This window comes from Danaus plexippus, chromosome 14 (genome assembly GCF_018135715.1).
Source record: "Danaus plexippus chromosome 14, MEX_DaPlex, whole genome shotgun sequence".
Lineage (NCBI taxonomy): Eukaryota > Metazoa > Arthropoda > Insecta > Lepidoptera > Nymphalidae > Danaus > Danaus plexippus.
Genome location: NC_083546.1, coordinates 5,730,132 through 5,754,270, shown reverse-complemented (window position 1 = coordinate 5,754,270; position 24,139 = coordinate 5,730,132). Strand labels below are relative to the sequence as shown.

General features: G+C 29.9%; 1 protein-coding gene across 1 annotated transcript in view; it reads left to right on the top strand.

Annotated features, from left to right (window-relative positions):
* LOC116769462 (octopamine receptor) overlaps nucleotides 1-18,867 on the top strand; it is a 32,311-nt gene extending 13,444 nt beyond the window's left edge. The window contains exons 2-3 of the mRNA XM_032660564.2: nucleotides 17,050-17,114; nucleotides 17,204-18,867. Of these exons, the coding sequence (XP_032516455.1) occupies nucleotides 17,351-18,781 (1,431 nt within the window). The 5' untranslated portion in view covers nucleotides 17,050-17,114; nucleotides 17,204-17,350 and the 3' untranslated portion in view covers nucleotides 18,782-18,867. The remainder of the gene's footprint in view (nucleotides 1-17,049; nucleotides 17,115-17,203) is intronic.
* Nucleotides 18,868-24,139: the final 5,272 nt, after the last annotated feature.

Sequence of the window (24,139 nt, the reverse complement as noted above, 5' to 3'; positions counted from 1 at the left end):
TAACGTTGAAGAATGTCTTCATAAGAATCAGGTCACGAAAGAAGAGTCTGAAGCAATCCGGCAGGAAGTATCGTATGTTCTGCGCCGGAGCAAATTGCCTCGACAAAACATCTCTCGTCAAGAATCAGTTACGCTCAAACACCTTCACAACAATGAAGATATGACTGTCCTCCGTGAAGATAGAGGGAACGCGACCGTAATAATGGATACTAGTGATTATGATAATAAAATAATTAAATCTTTTTCGGATAATTCTATGTATAAAAATTTTGGCAAAGACCCGACAAGTAAAGTTTTAACAGAAACAAAAATATTAATGAATAAATACAGTTCCAAACTTAATGCAGATATCAAATTACTCGCACCATCGTGTGGAAAACCATCGAAATTGTGTGGGTAACCTAGAATCCATAAAAAAGATGTTCCATTACGCCCAATTGTAAGCCAGATTGACACACCAACTTGTAAACTGGCAATTTTTTTTTCAAAGATATTATCACCACTATGGGGGAACACAATGTCATTTGTTAAGGATTCCTACCAATTTGTCAAAGATAGAAAACACCTAAAATTGACAGACAATAACAGTATGGTCAGTTTCAATGTATAGTCATTATTCACTAGTCTACCTGCTCTTGACTGCATTGAGGTTGTAAGAGATGAGTTAAACGATAAAAATATGCCTATAGAATATGCAGAGCTATTAAAACATTGCCTATCATTTAGCTACCCCATGTGGAAGCATGAATTCTACGTACAAGTAGATGGAGTTGCAATGGGTTTGCCGGTTTCCCTCGTTGTCGCTAATATATTCATGGAGGACTTTGAGGTGCGAGCCCTTTGCTCTCCTCCAATAAGACCTATAATATATGTATAAACGGTATGTAGATGACATCTTCACAATATTAAATAAAAATAAGACATCTGCTTTTCTGAACCACCTTAATTCTATCAATATCAAGATTCAGTTTACTATACAATTAGACGCAAATAATTCTTTAGCTTTCCTTAACATACTTGACATTAGGAATCCTGACAATACTTTGGGACATACTGTTTATAGGAAACCCACACATACGGATAGATATCTTAATGGTAACTCACACCATCTTCCTATCCAGTTAGCTACCGTTGGCAAATCTTTGTTATAGAGAGCCCAACACCTTTGTGATGCTAACCACATAGAAGTATAAGAAGAGCACAAGAGGAGCATCGGTACAAGGGTCAAAGAATACATTTCAGACATCTAAAATAGGCGCTCGTCGAAGTCAGCAGTGTGTGAACACACAATGAACAAACCAGGCGACTACATTCGGTTTGATATACCACAAATCCGCGCTCGTGAAGATAAGCATATACCGAGATTAATGCGCGAGGCTTTTAAAATTAAAAAAACATCCCAATTTCAATAGATAAGATATCTGGAATCTATTAAACACCTGGGACCCCCTTCTTAAAAATATAAAATTCCATGACCATACCGCAAGACCTCGGGACATCGTAAGGGCATTATGCCAGCATTCAGAGTGGTACGTCAGAAAATTAAGAAATCATTGGCGGTAGATTATATATAACATAATAACAGGACCAACTGAGAGACATTCACATCTCGTCTGCCCGTTATCACGGTTGCTGATAAGTAAACGAAACGTCGGGAGTATGTCGTTTTTTACAAAATAAATAAAGCAGGCGTAGTATATCCAAAAAATATAAGTTTCATTTAAATGAATAAAACTCGCGAAAGTCTTAGATCTCATTACTGTTCTTTTTTTGTTAACACAAATATTCGTTAGCTTTTATACCAGCGTTAGCGTTCATACTAATCTTTATTTTTCTTCCATATCTATGAAATAATTAATGCTTAACTTTACGTAAGTTTTATTAATTTATGAAGCTAAATTTATAAAATTTGTAACTGTTATAGTAATAATACAAGGATTCTTATAAAAGGTAGGTCATTTTTAAAACTCTGAATTTCTTATGCGGCCTTTCGAGAAACCATTATTGAAGTGTTTAATTAGTTCATTCCAATACTAGTACGTTATGAATGTAAGGTAGAATCTTTTCCCTGATGTTTCTAAAATTGTTTGTTCTGTGTCCTAACGTTTTTTGCATACAAAATTTTTATATTGTTTCATTTAACTAAAACAAACTTTTGCAAATAGAAGTCGATGGTTTTTGTAGGCTTTTGATAGTTAAAAACAAGTTAAAATGACTTACTCTAAAACTAACGATAAAATTAAGAATCTTAATAATAATCATAAAATAAATATATTTCAGGAGCTCTTAATAAACTTATATTGTAAGAAATAATGAGTGACTAAAGTAGGTAATACATTTTTTGTTTTATACGTATTACTTTACCAATAATTAATGTTAGGCCATTTATACAAGTACTGAACCATTAGATTTTTTTTCCATACATTATGTGGACAAAAACTGGCAAGATATACGGAGATCCTTCGTCCATAAAAAGAGTTTTTCCCGCGGGATTTCAAAACAACCTTTTTACGGCATAACGGTTTAAGGGATTGGAAATTTAATAAACGGAGAGACTGTGGCTAGGAAAAACATAGAAAAAGGTTTAAAGAAACACACAACTTAATACCATATAATGTCTTGATAATATCGCATCGCTAATAAATTTATTTTATTTGAAAAGTAAAATGTTTATTAAATAAATTTCTCTGCATGAATAAACGACTAAAGCAATTGTTTCTAAAATTATTTAAAGATATAACTGTGAGTTTTAGGACAGGAGAAGTATTGCATTGATTCTTTATGAACATAACAAAATAGAAGTAGAAAAATATGTTGTAATTGATTCAACACATATTTAGAACTAATAAGAAACGTTCGTTTTTTACTACTTACAAAAGTACTTATTTATACAAATGTTTACTACTTGCGAAATAAAGTGCTATAATCCGTCTTCGACGGATAACCTTGTATAGCATTGGTTTATAGTGTTTGGCTGTGAACAAATACGATTGACGTTTTATTTCCGATTTATTTACTTCGAGGCAAGCAGAATTCTCGTCCTATTTCAAATGATTGATCGGAGCACTTAATAAATATGTTGAGAAAAAACAATAAGAATGAATATTGATTTTCTTTTCATCATACCTAATATTAAGGCAACATAAATGAAATAGTGTCAAATATATACATGTTTAATATAGTGGTAAGAGCAAAGAAATTTTATTTTGCGACTGTTTCTTTTTCTAATATAAATGACATATTTCTAACCTTTTAAATCTAAATGTATTGAATCAATTCCAGCTTGTTTTAGAATGATCGGCAATCAGGTGTTTACAGATTAACTTGTTTGTCGTCAAGACATGACCGCATTGAAATCTTTAGAGGAGGCTTTTTTCGACTGAAATTAACATATGAATATTTTTAAATCAATACTAAATGATAATAATATTCATAGACCAGATAATTTTTTTACAACAATTCATTCTTACCATACCAAAAATTGTAAATTCCAAAATCTACCTTCTAACAAATTGTATTACTTAAATTATTAAAAATTTTATATTTTACGCTGTTTAGCAATTTGTGACATTTTTTGGTCAACGTTTCCCACTTTAAGTCCAAATAAGACAAAACACTAACAGTCTAGATAGGGATCCAAGGTGATAATGTTTTAGAAATAAAGATAGATTAATAGTTTCTAAATCAGAGCCAATTTAAATTTTGAGTCCAAAAAGTTTTTTAGGATTATGAAAAACTGAAATATGAAAATACTTACTTTTCTTAGAGAACTTTTTTTACAGTGCCCTGTTTTAACCTATAGCATATTTTTTTCTTCTGAAGTATATATAGCAATGATAATACTGATCTCACCTCCCATACGCACCAAGAATATTAACTCGTTCAGTCAGCTTCTATTTACCGTGCCTAAAACAATTCTTTAAAAAAACTTTGTTTGTTACTAAACTGAACCTTTATGTTTCAGGTGAAGTATGTTTATTGAGTACCTTTATTTGCTAGAAACTAATGCTATTCACATAAAAGAGATATAATTCGATTTTGTACCAAAACTGATACCGATCCCCGGATTCTGCAAAACTGCAATAATTTTTTTATACCCAAAACAAATATAATAACTTTCCCCTTATTTATGCTTCATAACATTGCATTTTGACTTCAGATGAAGGTTTTTTTGTACGTTTTAATGTTCTCGAGACCGTCAAAACATTGTGAAATTAAGTTCTTTTTTTTTAAGATCGCTTTGACTTATAACTTGATTTTTTCACTCCTCTAAGAGCTAGTAAACATAAGTAATCGATTTCAATTTCGGCTCCTTGTGTCGGCACCTTCTTGAAAAAAGGGCCTTGACAAATGGATAAACCGAAAGTATAACAGAGGGACAATAAGCACATGAGACTTCGATTTTTCCTGATTAAAATACAGAGTATTTAAAAGATTATAAATTGAATATGAGTATTACATTACTATAGTGGAACTCTATAACCAATTAGATATTCGATATTCCGGTGGTTAAAGTTAAAATCCTACTTGTGTTGATGAGTATCTCAGTCTATATTTTTATCTAAGTTCTATTTTAATATAATCCTAGTGTTTTTTTCTAAAATCTCTGATTTATTAACTTTAATGAAATTATTTTTCTATTCGAAATATACATTTCCAGTCGCCTTGCCAACTTGACTGGGAAATCAAGAGATGGATTGAGATTGATTTAAATGTAGATAAGAGTGTTGATCCATTAAGGTACCTGAATAAAAAAATAACAGATGTTAATGCAAGTATAAAAATAATAAATATATTAAATACATTGGTTTTGGATTAAGATTCTTTTACTGTATTATGCTACTAGTTATCAAAGGTACTTAATTTTCTTATTACTAGAAGTAAGTTCTTTCGAAAGTTTTAAAAATGTTGGTTTAAAGTCGTTTACAACAACAAAATAAAGTACTTAATTTTTAACTATAAAATTGGATTTTTTTATAAACGATTTTCACGACGGAAAATACGGAATTATAACGTAACTATACATTATAATATTCATAATCAAGATTATGTAGAACATAACTGATAAGACGAGAATCATTAGGTCTGTTAACGATCTTGTGACTTGCAATGTTTCTTTTAAGTGTCAAACTTAACGTCAAATTACAGTGAATGATTATAGTCAAAATTATTATATATACAGCTAAATAGAGTAAATGTATTTGAAACAGAAAGTAACGAGTTCATTTTAACAAGAAACAAATATTCCTGAATATCATAATCATTTTTTATCTTAACTAATCTTGTTTCTTTATGAGTATAAATATAATTAGTTTATATATTTTCTAACACTGTACAAAATAGAACTTAAAATTAAAGGCCGTTCGAAATGATTCTCTAGTGTCTTATTTAAACCTGCTTAGGAAGTGTAGAAACGTACTCCTATGTTGGTGTCAGTGATATCAGAGGCGGAAGATGGTAGCCGACGTCTGATTTCTTCTAAAAAGAAATTCATTTCAGAAATTTCAAAGATAATGTAAACTTCAAATCATATCAACTTTAAATAACAACTATATGAACACGTAACAAATTAGAATTCATCCATTCTAGACAGAACTAGATATTTTAATCGACTGAATACCATTTGTAATAATGATATATATATAAATATGGGCATAGTTAATATAAATCGATCAGTATATATACTACGACATAAATCCTTAAAAAACGATTTCTCAACTATGACGAATTTTATGACTCTCTATGAACTTTAATAATAAATTTTGTTTTCAATAACAAAAATATTTTGGGTGACGGAAACAATTAAGGTTTCTATTTCACTCGCAACTACATTCATATTTTCTCCAAGGGTAAATGAGGGTCTCAAACTTCCAATGTATGTCATAATCTGATTCACATTTGCCATATATCTGAGAAATGATGTACGCCTAAGGGCACAATGCCGGAAAAAATCAAAATAACATTAACATAAATCTGTCACAGTGAGTCGTCTTTATATGAATTGCCTTTAGTACAAATTGTTTTTGATCAACATTGCAAAGGAGCAGTTGATGTCGACTTAAAAATTCAATCAAGACATCAAAGAACGAACTGTATTATATTATAATAATATTATCAATAATAAATGATATATATTTCTTTAATCTTATTGGTTTTCGTATGTCCAGTTTCTTTAGAAGTCCTTTATGTAGAGCACAGAGCCGTATAAATCGAATATCACATAGGAAATCTTTCTCGGCTTTTGGATTTCAGTTTCAAACATTATATCGTATTGCGATTGAGCTCATATATATACGGATCATATAATATATTTACATATAACTTAGTATAAACCTGTTTACTGACTTTAAACATACAACAGTATATAGTATTATATGACTAAATGTTAAATTTGATTTGAAAATACCATATTATCAACCCTATATATCTATTAGGAATTAACATAACACAATAGTCTCTAATCAACATTGTGGTCAGTAATTTACATTTTGAGTGACGAACACATAGAAAGCTTCAATTGATTATGGCGTAGGTATCATATACCGTACTACGAGAATAATATCAAATCAATATTGCTTACGAATTTTCATAACATTTCAAGGTTTTTTATTTAAAAGTGTTATTAATATTTTGAACTAAGTTTTTTGGATACTACGAATTTGTTATTATTTTTGACTACATACATAATCTCGACTTTTCGGTATCTTTACAGCAACCGTGATCACGAACAGAATACATGAAAGGGACACTTTTATCTCCGATAGAATCTGAAAAACTTAGTTTCTTTCAAAAGTGTAATTTTTTCTGGATAGTACAGTTTTTTATGTCTAAGCTCTTTATGTCTTAATCTTCTTTCATCACTAACCTACATAATGTATAATCTAAAAAAATAAGAGTTGTTAAAATGGTACATTTCAATAAAACACAAAATCCCTAGATTTCATAAAACTAAGCTTTAAATATATCTCAAATGAGATATTCAAGTTCTACAACTTTTTGGATCCTGAAGTTATAGATGATTCTTAATTTTATTTCCAAGAGCTTTGACACAGATAATTCTCGTATTTTCTGCTTGAATAAAATTGAAAATTTACTTTACCGTATAATTTTTTAATAAAAGTGATAAAGACGTGTCGTGACTCTAACCAATTTTACATGAATATATAATAATAATAATTTGATATTTGGACTTAAATATTTATTTCCATTTCAATATTAAACTTTATTATATAAATAAAATTCCCAAAATTATAAAGTATCTTGTGAATTTTATGTTAAGTGTATATTTTTCAATTTATTTACTGTCTGTATATATAAATTTATTGAGCACTACTAAGCTAATCGCTTTTTAAATAATGATGGAAATGTTTTTGTTTTAATTTGGACTGGATAGTGCTTGACTGACATTCCACCAGTCGGACGGTGGAAATGAAGTCGTAGGTGGTGAACGCACTATCTTAGTATGAACCTTTTCATCCTTTTTCGAAGACACTCAAATTATAGTTCGAAGGAAACACAAACTCAATCAAACTGTTTCAATCCCTTGCTGTGCACATGAGTTAGTAGGAAGCGTACCGTTTCGTCTGGATGCGAGGAAGATCTACAACGAAAGCATGGAGGGCCACCGTGCGTCTGGTTGTTTGATGATAGAAAAGAGATAAAGGAATTTAATCCTATCATTCCTGTGCACACTTTTCAGAGTGTATCCTGTAGAATCCCAAGAGGTTGGCTACTTTTAGCCTTTGTTCTAGGCTAACTATATCGGATTTCACCAAGTTCTGGTCACTAATAAGCCTTCTGCACATCTGTCCACTAAGTTCAAGCAAGTAAGGTGACATTTGGCAGCGCCAGCCCAGATGTGACTGAAGTATGCTTTGTATAAAAAAAACAAGCTGTCCCGCGTAAAGCATTGCAGCACTTTTGCAAGCACCCTGAGTTTCCTAGCAGCTTCCTTAGCATTGGACGCAATGAACTGTCCAAAGTTAAGGTTTGAGGAAACCTCAATACCCAATACCTGAAGACGATCAAAGTATTCTAAGGATAGATTTCAAAAAGTTGATTTCAAGGTGAACGGACTCTTCTTGGGGGTGGAAAGACAGGCCTCTCTTTCTAAGTCTAATTAGATACCGACTGGCCCTAGGACTGGGTTCATACCACTCTACAACTCTACCATCTGCGTAACGAAAAACACCCGGTAAAAGCAGATAGTTAATGTGCTGCAAAAATAGAGTTGTGAAGAGGACAGCCCCTGAGGAAACCCAGCGTTGATCACCATTGGCTCAGCCAATTAACTATTAACAACTTCTTAAAGTTCTCGATTCCTCAGAAAGTTAGAAATTCAGGTAACTAGATCAGAGAATATATCATATCTGGCAAGTTTACCAATAAGGCTAACATGCCTGACCCTGTCGAAAGCTTTCGACATGTCAAGTGAAATTCCGTTCAATATACGTTCTTTAAGGTTATTTACTATGGAGGTAATTGAAATCGGACGATAACTAGCAGGATCTGCTCAGCTTCCCATCGTCGATACAGAAACCATGTTAGCAAGTTCCAAGACCTAGGCGTGGGATGCCAGTCATTAAAGAGAGGCGATACAATCGTGTCAAACAGGAAACAACTCGGGCGCATATGTCTTTAGTACTACGATTGAAATACTTTCCGGACAACTACCTTTGTTCACATCAAGATTACCCCCTCCCCCGGGGTTTACTATCAGGTCTTCTTATCCGCTCGACAATCGGCATGATGAAGCCACCATAGGATTGTACACAATTGGTGTTTAACCCACTATTTGGGCCCCCTCTTTATCGTGAGAGGCCAGTGGAGCACCCGTCTTTGGGTCCAGCTATCCTCTATGACTAAAAACCTGACACAACACATATCTTAGCATCTTGTAATCGGCTCAAATTCCAAGGCAACTACTCCCATCCTCCATACGGCCTTATCAGACATCATGCTAGAACCCGACAAGTCGACATGACTTTGTCTGATAGGTGGTAAATATGCCGGCGGTCGGTGTTAAGGCCTCCCACGGAGAGAAAACAAACTAAGAGAATAAGAAAAAAGTATCTGTAAACATATATTTTTTTAACTTTTGAGGAACTATTAAATGTAATTAAGATATTGGTCCCCTTTTGGAGTCCTTTATTGTGATCTATATTAAATATAAAAACCTGCATAATGACCTATACATATGTTTGGTTCATGGATGGAAAAAATAATATACGATTTGCCCTAACTAATGAAACTCAAATATTAACTTAATTCAAATGGGAAAAGTACGTAATAAGTAGTAATAAGTAATTAATCATTCATTTAATGACCATATTTCCATAAGAAACAGAATAACCAACTGTTTTTCTATCAAGTAAAACAGAATTTACAAGTTTGCTCTCTTCAAATATCGTAAAATATTTTTTTTAACGACATTAGTTGAAGTATTAATAAGATTTTCACAGAAAAAATGTGCTTATGAATTTTTAAAACTGTTACTTTTTCTGTTTTTATTATGTGAGTTCTCTTAATAAGACTTGGAGTTATATTATAAATTGCACTTTAAAATTGTTTTCTCGTTTAAAAAAAAAAACATGTATTGTTAAATTACTTTTGTCTACAATTACCTTATTTTAAAAAGATATATTTTTATTATTCTAATAAATCAGTAATTTCAATGTTTGAAAAAGGCAGGCATGTGGTTGAAAATTGTCAACAGACACTAAAAATCACTCTCAACTTCAGAAATTTGGGGGATTCTTTTTAAATATTAGCTCAAATAGTTCTCTATTTTATCAATGTGTATTGAGCATTAGAAATAGGAAGCTAGAAATTTTGCGTCCTCTGAAATAAAATCAGTATAAGAAATTGCCTAAAGCCCTTTTCCTTAAATAAAGTATGGTTAATAATCTACAGAACGGTATAAAGATAGAATTTAAAATCACCGTGTAACTTATTACCAGAGAATTTCGTAGGGGAACATTATCGTGAAAAGAGCTCTTATTATTGTCATTACAATAATATTACACCATTCACGACGCGCGTCGCGTCATTAAGTTGCTCGCTTGCTACGTCTAACACGTATAATGGAAGCTACGTGACGTCACGCTGTTACTTTAAGGTTACCATCGCGTTCAGACACCAATTATTTTCTTGCATTTTCTTACTTTGTAAATAAACCAATGGCAGCTTGTAAAAGATCACAATTATGCTCAAAGATTTCATACAATAAACCAGTTTAAGGGAATAAAAGCATTTTCTAGGCAAAACTAGAAGGATTTTTTTTTAAATTTTTCAATTTCCAAAAAAATATATATTTTATATGGTTAAATCTTTTAAAGATATTGTGGAAAAAATAGCTTAGGAATAAAAATGTATTTCGCAGTAAGAGAAAACCCGAACATTGAGGTCACTAAGTGTTTAGTAGAAAGTCGTTTAGACAGCTGTGGTCCAAGATTAATGACGAATAGTAATTCCTATTTACAAATATAAGACATACAAAATCAAATTATGTTACTCTTATTCAAAAAATTTTCCTCTCTTCCTATTTACTGATTTACATGCATATTTATTCCAATTTATTTGAATTTGTCTTTTCATTTTGATTCGAAATATTAAAGACTTCTCTTCCAATCACATCGTGATTTTTAAATACGGCAAATTGTAATATTTTTTAAATAGATTAAAAATAATGAGCATTATGGTTAAAAAAAACCTAATTGTCTTTTACAATTTACGCTTTGTAAATCAGACAAAGATATATGGTTAGTTTAACTATAAATTTGCATCTATTTTACAGTTCCTTATGAAACATTGTGTCTAAAATTTTTACATTTACTCTATAGTGTGATACAAAACATATACAATAATATAATTTGAATCAAGTCAGCTTAAATACATGTATAAATTTTTAAATTGATGTGACAATTGTGAGACAATACGATTTCTTGCAGACATTATAGCTTAAATTTTAAAATAAAATACGCGTTGACTTTGTTCGTGTACCACTCAAACTGGTTAGTGTACTTTTGTAGCGTGTGAGTGGTGTAAAGTGCTTCCTCAAGTAACACAGCAATCCCAGTACATCAAAAATATAAGAATACAATCAAAATTTTGTCAGTGAAGTAAGGTATATTCATCCATACTATAAAGTGTCACTCGGGTTAGATAATGTAAATATGTACACGGGAGCAAAAAATTATTATTGTTCATATATGTACTCTTGACCCTTATCGAAAAAAGGATTTTTAAACAATTCAATCGTGCTCGGACTGTTTACCAGAACTTTATGGGAAAAAACCTTAGTTTCCTAAGATCGAGATCACTCAGGATTTGATATAAATTTTTTTGGTGAAAACATACGTCAAATATTATAATCATATTATTCTTGATGATCAGTTTGTATACATTTTAAAATTATAATACAATAAAACAAACAACAAAATACAGAGGGCTGTCATTTTCCTCAACCTCTATTAAAAATTAACTTCAGTTAGCTTTCGATTCAGATATAAAACTAAGTCATCCAAAACTAATGTACTCGGAATTATCGAAGACTAGAATAGTATTTGTATATTTTTTCTATTTCCTGTAATAGGAACTCGAAAAGGAATGCCGTCGCAATTTATAATATAAAGTAACCTGCTAATAAGAACAATGATAAAAAAAATATAATCATTGATTATGATATACTGTTATTAGAAAGTACCTTAAGAATATACGAGTATATGAATTTTTCAAGCATACGTATAATATGCATAGTTTCTTGTTTTATAATTTTTCTAAATAAGCATGTAGAAGATGATGCTTCAAAAAAAGTAATATTTTACAAAATACCAAATTAAATAAAATTATATACATGTATAAATTGTTAAGGGAAACAGAAAAATATCAAATAATTTTTCAAATAAAGCCGTACTATTGATGCGCCAATTTTAAAATATTATAAGCTGTTGCACGTTTTCATATCAATTTAATTTTTCTCTTTCAAAAAATTAATGACACTCATCGAACATAAACTAAAGCGGTAGAAATTAAATGAATATTTTTATAAATATCGTCATTATATCATAAAAGAAAGAGTGATATCACACAAATGCTAAGCTGTATATAATATTTTTTTATCAAAATACTTTTTAAAAGCAATTTGCTGTTTTTTTTTTATTTAGGATGACATATTCATGTTATACAAGTACAATTTATAGTTATAATATTGTCTATTTCATGGTGTGCTATTTTCCGCTCGACTTTTTGTTTAATATTGATACCAATTGATTTAAATAATACGTAATTAGGCAATTATATAACAATAATTACCTACTATTTACGTTCCTTAATTAAAGGTTATTGAAGCGTTGGAAAATTCTATTTCGTCATTTTGTGGTGACCATCCGAAATAAGAATACAAATAATAATTTTAATATACATATTTATGTCAGTACACTATATAATTCTCATTATAGAATAGGGTAAAAATATTAAAGCGAAAAACATGCGAATACACAAAGTACCTATAGTTAAGTCAAACTTCAAGAGTAAAAGATTTAAAAGAAAAATTATTATATTTGAACTGATTACAGTCCCGACGGATTAAGAATTTATACCAAGGGTATGATTACGCCCAAAATAATTTTGAAATAAATTCGGTGTTCAAAATATAAATACCAACTTTTTCCACAAAATATTACGACTAAAGATTTTTTTATGAACTATATATAAGTGTATGTTATATGTTGCAATTAATAATTAACAATTATAAATATATGATTAATTAGAATAATAAAAAGGTTTTCTTCTCAAAATTCTGGTAGTTTTAATTTTGTTTTTTTTTTCGTACATAAGAAAATATAAATTAAGTTTAGTTTCGAATAAACAAAAGAAATTAAGTGGCCATATATATTTCAATCACACAAAAAGAACTAAAGAGGATTAAATGTTTCTGTAGTCTCAATGTACAAACCGACATTTCGACTAAGTGTTCTATGACATACATATTTCATAAGTTCCGCCAACCACGCAGAGATGAATATCAATAAATCTTATGAAATAGTAAAGAAAAAATAAAACGTCTTAGAAAATAAAAAAGAGATAAATAACAAAATGTTTACAAATTTCTTTTACATATTTTATTGTTGTTAACATTTAAAATAATATTTAAAGTAGGAAAATACTTATTAAACAATAGTTTACCGATTATTACTGAAACTGTTCTCAGATTTGTTTACCATTTCTTTTCTAATAATATTGGTTTTTATTTATCTAATTTTCTGAAATCTATAAGACACATGGAATCCTTCAGCATTGTTTTAAGTGTCGCTTTTTTTTTACTTATAACAAAAAAATCAAATTATTTTCTTACCTTTTAACATATAAAATAAAGGTTACTTGAAAACAATCTTTTATATCTTATATACTCATCGTCTTAAGTGCAATGCAAAGACCCCTAAATAAATGTTAGTAGAACAACCCCTCATACATAAAAATGTATGTTCTGTGGCTTGTATGAGTTAAAGTTGATTTCAAAGCTCGTTTTTTCATATATCGAGCATAAACATATAAGAAGTAATATTTAGTACATCCGTAGTTTTTGTACGTCACTTATCAATACTTATTCAGTTCCCATTGTCGGTCTGTTTTTAGGAAGAAAGTTGATAAATTTACCAAGTATTTGAAGGTGTATACTTCTGTTTTATATCGTAATATAACACACTAACAAAAATTATATGAACTAATAAAGTTATGAATAAAATCAGTATGTATTTTTATCTAGGTTTATATGTTTAAAAAACTAAATAAATGTCTTCATGGATTTTTGTTTACAGCACTGTGTACCAAAATACTCCTACTTTAATAGACAATAGCGTATAAAAAATTTTTATTATAAAATATTGTCTATATATAAATCAAGCCTGTCTATAAGTAAATAATTTATCTCGCGACATAAAAAAGACATAACTCCTAAGTACTTGCCCTGTACTTCAGAGACCATAAATTACTTTAAAATGCTTTATTTTATTTTGCTATAGTGGACATCTTATATAAATAAATACGCAGTATAAGTTTTAGGTTATAGTATAAAAATATAACTCCTAATACAGTTGAACAAATCTAATCTTATTCTAGGCTATCTAGTGGTGTTCGATGGAACAAACAAAATCAATGACTACAGCTTCGAACAAACAGCGAGCAACAGACTCCGATCGAGTCATTCAATACAAAACAAAGACTTTGATTCTAAAATATGTGTTGTTTTACAGAAATTTGTGAATAATAAGTGAGATATTCTTTTGTAAACAAAAATAAGAAATATTTTTTTTTAGACTTCTGCTTAGCTATTTAATTATAATATTATAGTTTATTAATGAATACTGTACATTATATAATTATTTTTCGTTTTACGAAAATTGCTTTTTATTTGTTACCTGCTTCATTTTATTGTTCAATTTTAAATTTACCCACCAGATGTTAATGATTTTAAAACCGTCCACTATCATGTTAAAGAATTGAGTTCCGTATACTGTGTTTTTATATTTAATATTGATTTTTGATTTCACTGTTTTGAGGAATAAAATGACCACTTGTATTTGATGTTATAAAATTTTAAAATGGAGTACATTAATGCAACTCAACAAAATCACAATGTCGATTCTTACTGCTTCTTAAGAATTATTAAAATACAAGGACATAGTCTATGCCAAAGGTGTTACTGAGATATTAATTTTGTCGCTACAAAGTTCGTGAATTTATAAATCTTCTCCTCTTTAAGTCTTCATATATTTGGATTTAATTAAATATTCCTCCAACACCTCCAAAAATATTCTGCTTATATTTTAACACGAAAACAACGGAGAACACTTCACTAGATACTTGAACTTCAGTCTTTGTTAAGCGTGTTGTCTCTTTTAAAAAGAACAATAATAAAGTTAGAGTGATCCTTATATCATATTCTATATATTTTAATATTTAGAAGCACCAAAGTCTTACGTTTTAAATAATTTTACAAACTTCTTACGCTTCAATTATCTGCAAGGTAAAGAATTATATGTGTTAGATCAAAAGGCAGTCAAAAATTTTCTGTTTAAAACTACAAAAGTAATTTTGATAATTTACTATAGAAAGATAAAAAATAAAAAAAAAAACACTTTTTAAACAAAATAATCTATGAAATAAAATGTAATTGAATATTATAAGCTTTTCTAATCAGAAATCCTTAAGATAATAGTAATACAACAACACTATAATCAACTTATAAGTATACGACGTTTTCCGCTTAAGTAAAGCACGTCAAAAGCATATTACAAAGGATTAATTATGAAATAAAATCTTATTGCTACTGAAATATCTTGTTCAAAAAAATATATCGAGAATTGGTTTTGTAAGGTATAAAATTGATATAATATTATCAATATTTAAAATTATTGAAAGAGGCCCGTTTTTGTTAAACACAGCACACTAAGAAGGGAATATATTTCGCTAAACCTATTTGATATATGCAAGTTAAAGTTGAGCAATAAGTTAGGATCAGCAAAAGTCGAAACTTAGGTTACTTTTGTATGTCTTCAAGATTAGCGTCCCAGTTACTTTGTGGCAACACGAACTTTGTATTTAAGTTATTATAATTTTAAATTTTATATAACCAATATCCGTTTCATATATAAAAATGCTGTTATATTAATTTAGCCATAATGTATAATTTATCCAGTCAAAATCGATATGCCGTACAATAAGGTCTTAAAAAAGCTATAGACGTCACGTCGTCCGTTATTCAATCATTTATCAAATTTTCCCTTTCTTCTTTTATGTTACATTGTTGATTATGATTTATAAATATCACTTTATAACTTTGTCGCTGATTTTGATGTCTATCATTCTGCATTAAAGCAATAAAAAGTGTCAATATATTAAATGATGAAAAAGAGAGAGCGCATTTTATTAACCTACTTAAGGATGAACGCAAATTATATGCCGTTCTGTAGTGTTGGAAAAGACCTGGTCTATAAATAAAGGTAACAAAATATAATCTCCTGCAATAACTTTATGTGCAATAATTCAAATTTATTACATTACACGTGCAACATTAATTGTACCCAATTAGGAGCTCCTCAGTAGCAAGACTAAAATAATTATATGTACTAAACTTATGTGTAAATATAATGGTTATATCCACTTAAGTATATAATTTTATATACTCCTGCGTTATAATATGCCATCAGATAAAAGTAATATAAACATTTTGTGACTTAATGATAATGTGATGTTGTTTCTCCTAGTAAGATCAATGAGTGTGAGAGGTTTTGGATTTCTCATTTATTGAGATCTAAGACTTTCGCGAGTTTTATTCATTTAAATGAAACTTGGTTTGGTTTGATGGTATGGTTTTCAGCAACTGTGATCACGGTTGTTGAAAAGTAACCGAAACGTCGGGAGTATGTAGTTTTTTACAAAAAAAAAGCATGCGTAGTATATACGAAAAGTATTAGTTTCCTTTAAACTTTCTAATTTAGTAAAAAAAATATATATCAAAAAACTTTTAATACAATCAAAATGCAATATGCATGAAGAGAATTATGAACAAAATAAACAACAGAAAAACAAGAAGCAACTGCCTAATTAATGGAATTACTTAGTAGATTAAAGTTAAAACATTTAGAATTTAGAAAGAGTTTTGTGTCTACTTTTTGGTAAGACAGCTATCATTAATTTCTTTGGAGAAATTTTCTCTTAGGAATGTATGTGGTTGGATTAAATATTCCAGGAATGAGATATTCCATTAATTACATCCTGTGGTAATTTTACCTTATTTTAGATTACATTACATGATTAAATTACCTAATTAAAATAAATTGAAATTCTTCAGATGATTAAAAATCATTAAGTTGTAATAATATAAGAACATCTTATATCTATAAATTAATTGAATTTATTAAATGTTAAAGAATATATTTAGGAAACATGCTTCAAATCAATTTGGATATTATAATTTATACTGTCTATGAAATTTTTCTACACTTTATTATATATGTGTATGTATAAATAGATCTTTTTTTGTTACAGATTTCATCTTGTATAATGAACCGGTTATGTAAATGGATGTTTCCGCAAAAAGCTTTGAGCAGAGGGTAATTTTCATTTTGAACTTGAATGTTTTGAATTAAACTTTCCTATTTTTCTTCATTGAAACTAAAAGCTTATTTAATTTTTTTAACAGAATACTGCCGTATAAAAAATATACTCCTGAGAAATAACACTTTGAGAGAAATGAAGACAAACCGTGTTCACTCACTAAGATATTCACAATATCTTGAAAATCAACATGAATAATGCTGTATGAAATGAAGCTAATCAAACATCTACAATGGGCCAAACATATACGCATGTTCTCGCTAACTTTACTTCGATAAATGATTCGCAATCTTATTATGTTGTAGACGTTGATAAAGACGCCTGTGCCGTGGCAGATGAACCCAAATATCCAAGTAGCTTCGGAATTACATTGGCTGTGCCGGAATGGGAGGCGATTTGTACAGCCATAATACTTACCCTTATCATTATTTCGACCATTGTTGGCAATATATTAGTAATATTAAGTGTATTTACTTATAAACCTCTTAGAATTGTCCAAAACTTTTTCATAGTATCATTAGCGGTAGCAGATTTAACGGTAGCTATTTTAGTTCTTCCTCTTAATGTTGCATACTCAATTTTGGGACAGTGGATTTTTGGGATTTATATGTGCAAAATGTGGCTGACATGCGATATAATGTGCTGCACTTCCTCTATATTAAATCTTTGCGCCATAGCACTCGACCGATATTGGGCTATAACTGACCCAATAAATTACGCACAAAAGAGAACATTGGAAAGAGTACTTCTAATGATTGGTATAGTATGGATATTATCTCTAATAATTAGTTCCCCGCCTTTGTTAGGATGGAACGACTGGCCGGATATATTTGAACCAGACACGCCTTGCCGATTAACTTCGCAGCCTGGTTTCGTTATTTTTTCTTCCTCTGGATCATTTTATATACCATTAGTCATCATGACAGTAGTGTATTTTGAAATTTATTTAGCTACTAAAAAACGATTGAGAGATCGAGCTAAGGCTACGAAAATAAGTACTATATCTAGTGGCAAAAACAGATTTTCATCGAAAGAACAAAATGATCAAGACTCGGTAAGCTCTGATGCTAACCACAATGATAACCAAGGAGATACAAAATTACGTTCTAGTAAAAACAAAAAGAAGAAATCAATAAACACAACTTCAAAAACTAGACCGATCCGAAAATATTGGAGTAAAGACGATAAATCTCACAATAAACTTATTATACCAATTTTATCTTATGACAATTCTGTAACAGATGCGGCAGAGAATTTAGAAAACAGAAATACTTCTTCAGAGAGCAATTCCAAAGAAACCCACGAAGACGATTTAGAAGTCATTGAATCTTCGATAGCTAAGGTTCAAAAACGTCAGAAAACAAGTCAGCAAAATACTGTGTACCAGTTCATAGAAGAGAAACAGCGTATATCGCTTACTCGAGAACGAAGAGCGGCACGTACACTTGGTATTATTATGGGCGTCTTTGTCGTTTGTTGGTTACCATTTTTCGTACTTTATGTAGTTATTCCATTCTGTTCAAGTTGTTGCTATTCAAATAAATTTATAAATTTCGTGACATGGCTAGGATACATAAACTCAGCCCTAAATCCTTTAATATACACCATATTTAATATGGACTTCAGGCGCGCCTTCAAAAAACTTCTATGTATAAAGCCATAACAAAAAAGGTATTGTACGCAATAGGTGCCAAAAATTAGAATGTAAGATTTCATTGTTTCAAATTTATATAATTTTATCTTATTGATGCCGCTATCTTGCTCAAAAAAATTTTCAGTAAAAAATGTTTATATATGCATATGTATGTTGTTATAGAAACGAAATTGAAACTAGTCTTTATAAATGAAACCGTCTATAGAATAGTAAAAATATATGTAGTTGAAAAAACGTAGTTGGCATTGTATATAATTAAACTAGTTCCTAAAATTGTTTGCAATTTAGAATCTATTATAAAATTATAAGTGTATATAAAAGATTTTTTTTGGTGCATAGCACTGTTGAGTTAGAATAATATTTATATATTATTTATACACTAATGTCAACGAAATAATTTTAGTGTAAATAGCAATAATAGATGTAAATACATATCTCAATGTATATAGGTAATAATATTGAGTAATAAAGAGTTCCACAATTCGTTGAGTATGTACTCCACGAATTAGACTAAAATTTACACACAAGCTAGTATTACACTTTTCTTAAAATTAAAATTCAATTATCTCATACTTTTAATATCCCTTTAAAATAATATGAGCCCTTATTTGAAAGGGATATCAGAATCAGGTTTGTTAACGCTTAATATAATAAAAATATTACTAGCCAATGTTCGTTTCATTGTTACAATTAATTTTTAATTCAACAAATAATAAAATATTTAGACTATTACTATTAGATTTTGAAAATTATTCATTGTTAAGCGAAGTAAAGCAATATACTTAATTTAAATGACATCATATCAATTATAATTTGGTTATATATAAACTCTTTAACAATATTAAAAATACCCTCATTACGTAATAAAAATAATGTGTATGTGACTCAACATTAAATAATAGATTTACTATACTTGTGTCGTGAAATTTATTAATAACTTTACTTACTTATTTGCAACACAGTATAAATTATACTGAGAAAATTAAAATTAAGTGTTTAGAGTGAGCTCTTATTTATATTAATATATATCAGAATAAAAAAAATATCAAATAAAACGCTAGTCAGTGGATATGTGGCTCAGTGAACTGTGTGAAATTTTCTATACATATTGTCAGAAAGATAACGGGTATTATTTTCTTTATAAAGTGCGGCCACGGTCTTGTTTTTAGAATTTCCTTCATATTCCTGTCATAAATTTCTTCACAGATAGCTTCGGGGCAGCTCTTTGATCTTGTAGAGTGGCCTAGAAAAACTTTTGTTTTGCTGGATCTAGAAGAAACTTAAAAAATCTACACAAACTAAATATATATTTAGTTATTTAACACGAAACGGCTTTTGTAATTACTGGTTGCCAGTATTTTGATTTTCCTTTCTGATCAAACATTAAATGAATGAGTACTTTTAAATAGACCATAAATTTGCCATTCTATTGTATAATTCTTAAACTGGAACGAATTCAAACCCAAGTGTTCTAACGGCAACAAACTCGAACCTCTACAAAAAAAAAAAACTATATTTTCCATCACAAATAATAAATAACAAAAATTAAACAGTTTCCTGTGGTTTCGGTTATCTTCAAATCAATTTAAAAATCGTAGGATAACAAAAACTTAAACAAGACCATAATAACAGTATCATTAACATTATCTAATATATAAATATATATACATATGTATATATATATATATTGAGCACTATCAAAATAGCCATCAAAATACAAAAATATTGTTTGATAAGCCGTTAAGATCTATTTTCGACTTATGATTGATGAACGTCAATAACTGACCGTACGTAATGTTTACTAGGATTTCTAAGAGACATTAAATATTATGTTCCCTTTTAGTTTTATTTGTGAAGTATATGTATTTAACTAACAAAGTATACTTTTTCTATAAAAAATATTACGAGTATGAATCCACAAAAAAATATGATAGTGTTTTCATACAGTACAGTCCCTTAATATTCAGATTGCGTAAATGAATTGATATATTGGTATTTCAATTAATTATTTAATTTAAGAAGAAATACCGCATTTCACTTATATTTTGCATCAAAGTATCTTATCACAAAAGAGAGACCAGCAATTGAATCGTTCTTTTTTGTTTGTTACATTTTGATAGCCCTGAAATTTGTATTTTTACAAAATTTTTATCACGACATTCGGATCCTGCAGAGCTAGCAAAACTGTCCATAAAAATAAATTTTATGCACATCCAAAACTTTGAAACTTGTTCTACAAAATATACCCTATAATGTTTTTAGGAAAAATTTATATTTCACGAATTTTTGCGTGGCAGTTTTTAAACTTCATACATTTAATTTTAATGAGGAGTTATATTCATGGAGTGATTAAAATTATGATATTTGTTATTATCCAAACCGAAACACAGGTAGCTTTATGAAAAAGGTATTTATATTTCTCTTGATAAACTTTTGCAGCTTTCTTAATGAAATTGTTTTCTATCCTTTTTGTTTTAAAATATCATTCCAAAAATTTTAACTTACTTCAAAACAGATTAACTCTTTATAGTCTTGTTTGTTCTCATTGCGTAACTTTTGAATATTGTATTGTAACTTTGTAAGAGTCTCTTCATATTATTCATATAATTTCAACACTAAAATTTTACAACAGTGTTGGTCATAGTTATAATTTTGGTACTGCATTTGAAAAACCTTCGATGAATTTCAAAAGGATCTCTAAACGTAATTGATTTAAGTGAATAAAACACATTTGAAATGGACAAAAATAAACATCAATACGTACATAATGTGTTTTTTTTGCTTCGGTAGGTCGAGATTGCTAAATATAAGATTCATACAATAAGTTTAGAGATGCACAACGAATGGTTGGACACAGGAGATTTTTGTATCCCATTAGAACTAAAATGGCACACCTTAATTCATGATAGGTCGTCAGCATTGCTAAAATTGTATCTCAATGCGTTCCAAACGACTCTCCCAGATCAAAGCCATTTAGTAAGTTGTGGTAAAGGTACCGAAAAAATCTATAATATATCTGCGGGAAGGCAGTTGGAACTTCTAAGCATTAGCTAGTAGGATGTAAGGTACTCCTGGATAGCGGTCAATACTCGCGTCGTCACGATAGGGTTCTGGAAATCATATGTGATCCGGTTAGTCTATCGGTAGTCAGAACAAAGGGGAAATAACCACAAACGAGCGATCAGTAGGTTTTGTGAGAGGAGGCACTAGGGCTACTAAACCAAACGTCAAGCCTTACTCTATACTTAAAGCGGTTTCGGATAGGACTGTAATGATGGATATGTATGAGAACCAATACAAAATCCCAGAAGATATTTGTGGGTCGGCCTCCAGTCCAGACATATTTATGTTTTAGCGAATTTTAAAGCACGTTGTGATTATAGAGCTTATGGTTCCTTGGAAAACCAACATCCCAAAAGACCATGCCATCAAGGTCAATAAATATTACGAGCTTACAAACAAACTCAGTCGAAATAAGCTCTTTGTGGATTTGTACGCTGTAGAAGTGGGAGCGAGAGGTATAACGGCAAAATGTCTCTACAATCTACTAAAAGACTTGGTCCTGTTCAGAACTAATAATAAGGCATTAAATAGGGGCCCCTTAAACCTACGCCTGGGTCGCAAGTCCAAGGCACTGTTGAAGCTCCTCTCCCTGCAACGCGATGGACCCGGCATCCACACGGTGAATCCATGGAATGCTGAGAGGTTTCGACTCTGTGTGAAAGTTACTTTTAGATAAAGTAGGTATGTATAGTATATGAAAGATATTTATACAATTGAAGGTATTCAACGAATTTTTAAATATTCTCAAAAATTTAGATAAGAATTGAAATTAAATCGATGCCGCGATGAACCCGGCACCCGCACGTTCATAGAGTGCTAAGAGGTTTCGTCTCATAAAACTTTATATTAATAACCTCATCTTCTTATAGTAGGCACCTCTTAAAAAAGAAATTAATAACATACGAAATTTATTTACTATCATATTTGAGAAGCTGTTAAATTTTACTTTAAAGTAGTAATCATATTTTTAGTAGATGATTATTAATCATATTGATCATATTCACCTTCTAAAAATAAAGTTAACTATTATTTGTAAATTAAACTATTTTTTTCAAGTTTCTGCCCACTGTCAATACCCACCTTGAACAGCCTGTAACGCACACGTATTCATACTTTTTAAATCTGACGCTCATAGACGGATGAACTAAGAAAAAACTCGAAAGGTCAAGTTTTTCCTGTTAAGGTACAACTACCTTACTGATTATTTTTTAATAAATAATACTAATATGAGTTTGGAAAATATAAGTATTTGTTTTGTAAACATTCCTTTATACCAAATACGAGTAATTTAGGTAACTGCGGAATATATCACAAATGGTCAATAAATTTTAATTAATATTGTACGCAGAAACTAGGGTTGATATTAAGACAGATAAAAATTCTAATTATAATGTAGATGTTATCACGATGAGAAATTGTTTTGCATTAGCATTTTATATTATAAAAAAAAAGGTTAATAAAATAACTTTAGTGAAACAAAACCTACTCAACTGCTTCGTTACTTGAGTTTAGGGATCACTAGAATGGTTGTCCCCGTTTCGGTCCCGTAGATTAACTACTAGAACACACTGGTTGAAAAATTTGGGTCTAAAGCACTCAAAAATGTGTCGTAGCTTCCCAAACTTTTTATGGCTTCATTTTCAGAGTTGTAAAAGCCAAAATTAATTATTTGAAGAATGTATGTTTTCTTTATGTGTTTAATAATAACGAATACACAACAATGACTTAATGACATATGGCTCTTAACCATTACTTCGGTATTATCAAGGTTTATCCTAAGTCCTTAACCTACTTGAAAAATGGCTCAAGTCTTTCAGCATGACTTTGAAGTCCTCCAGGTTTTCATCAAGATGAGTATATCATCAGAAAATTCCATGGCCGTTGTATTCAAATGTCTTAGAAACGTCTTCTAATACTATGGGTACACAATTTCGCAAACACCACATCTACTTTTCCTATCCCTTGATATAATTGGATTGTTCTTATTCTGGGTCATTGTGATTGGATGGACTTCGTGGTAGCGTTATACAAATTTTTCAACACTTGGATTTGTCGATTATTAATAATTTAACTCTACAAAGACAAAAACTTAGCCCATGTTTCAAGTATTGTAGATATTTTTATAATTAAAAAACGCAAGGCATACAACTTGATCATATTCCCTGGTCTTTTGGAGAGTTTTTTGGAGTGAGTGAATATGTTTTATGGTACGGAAGCCTTTTCCAAATCCAACTTGAGTAAAAGATCGGAGATGTTATGGTCAAGATAATACTCGAAAACTCTTGAGAACAACTTGTAGACATT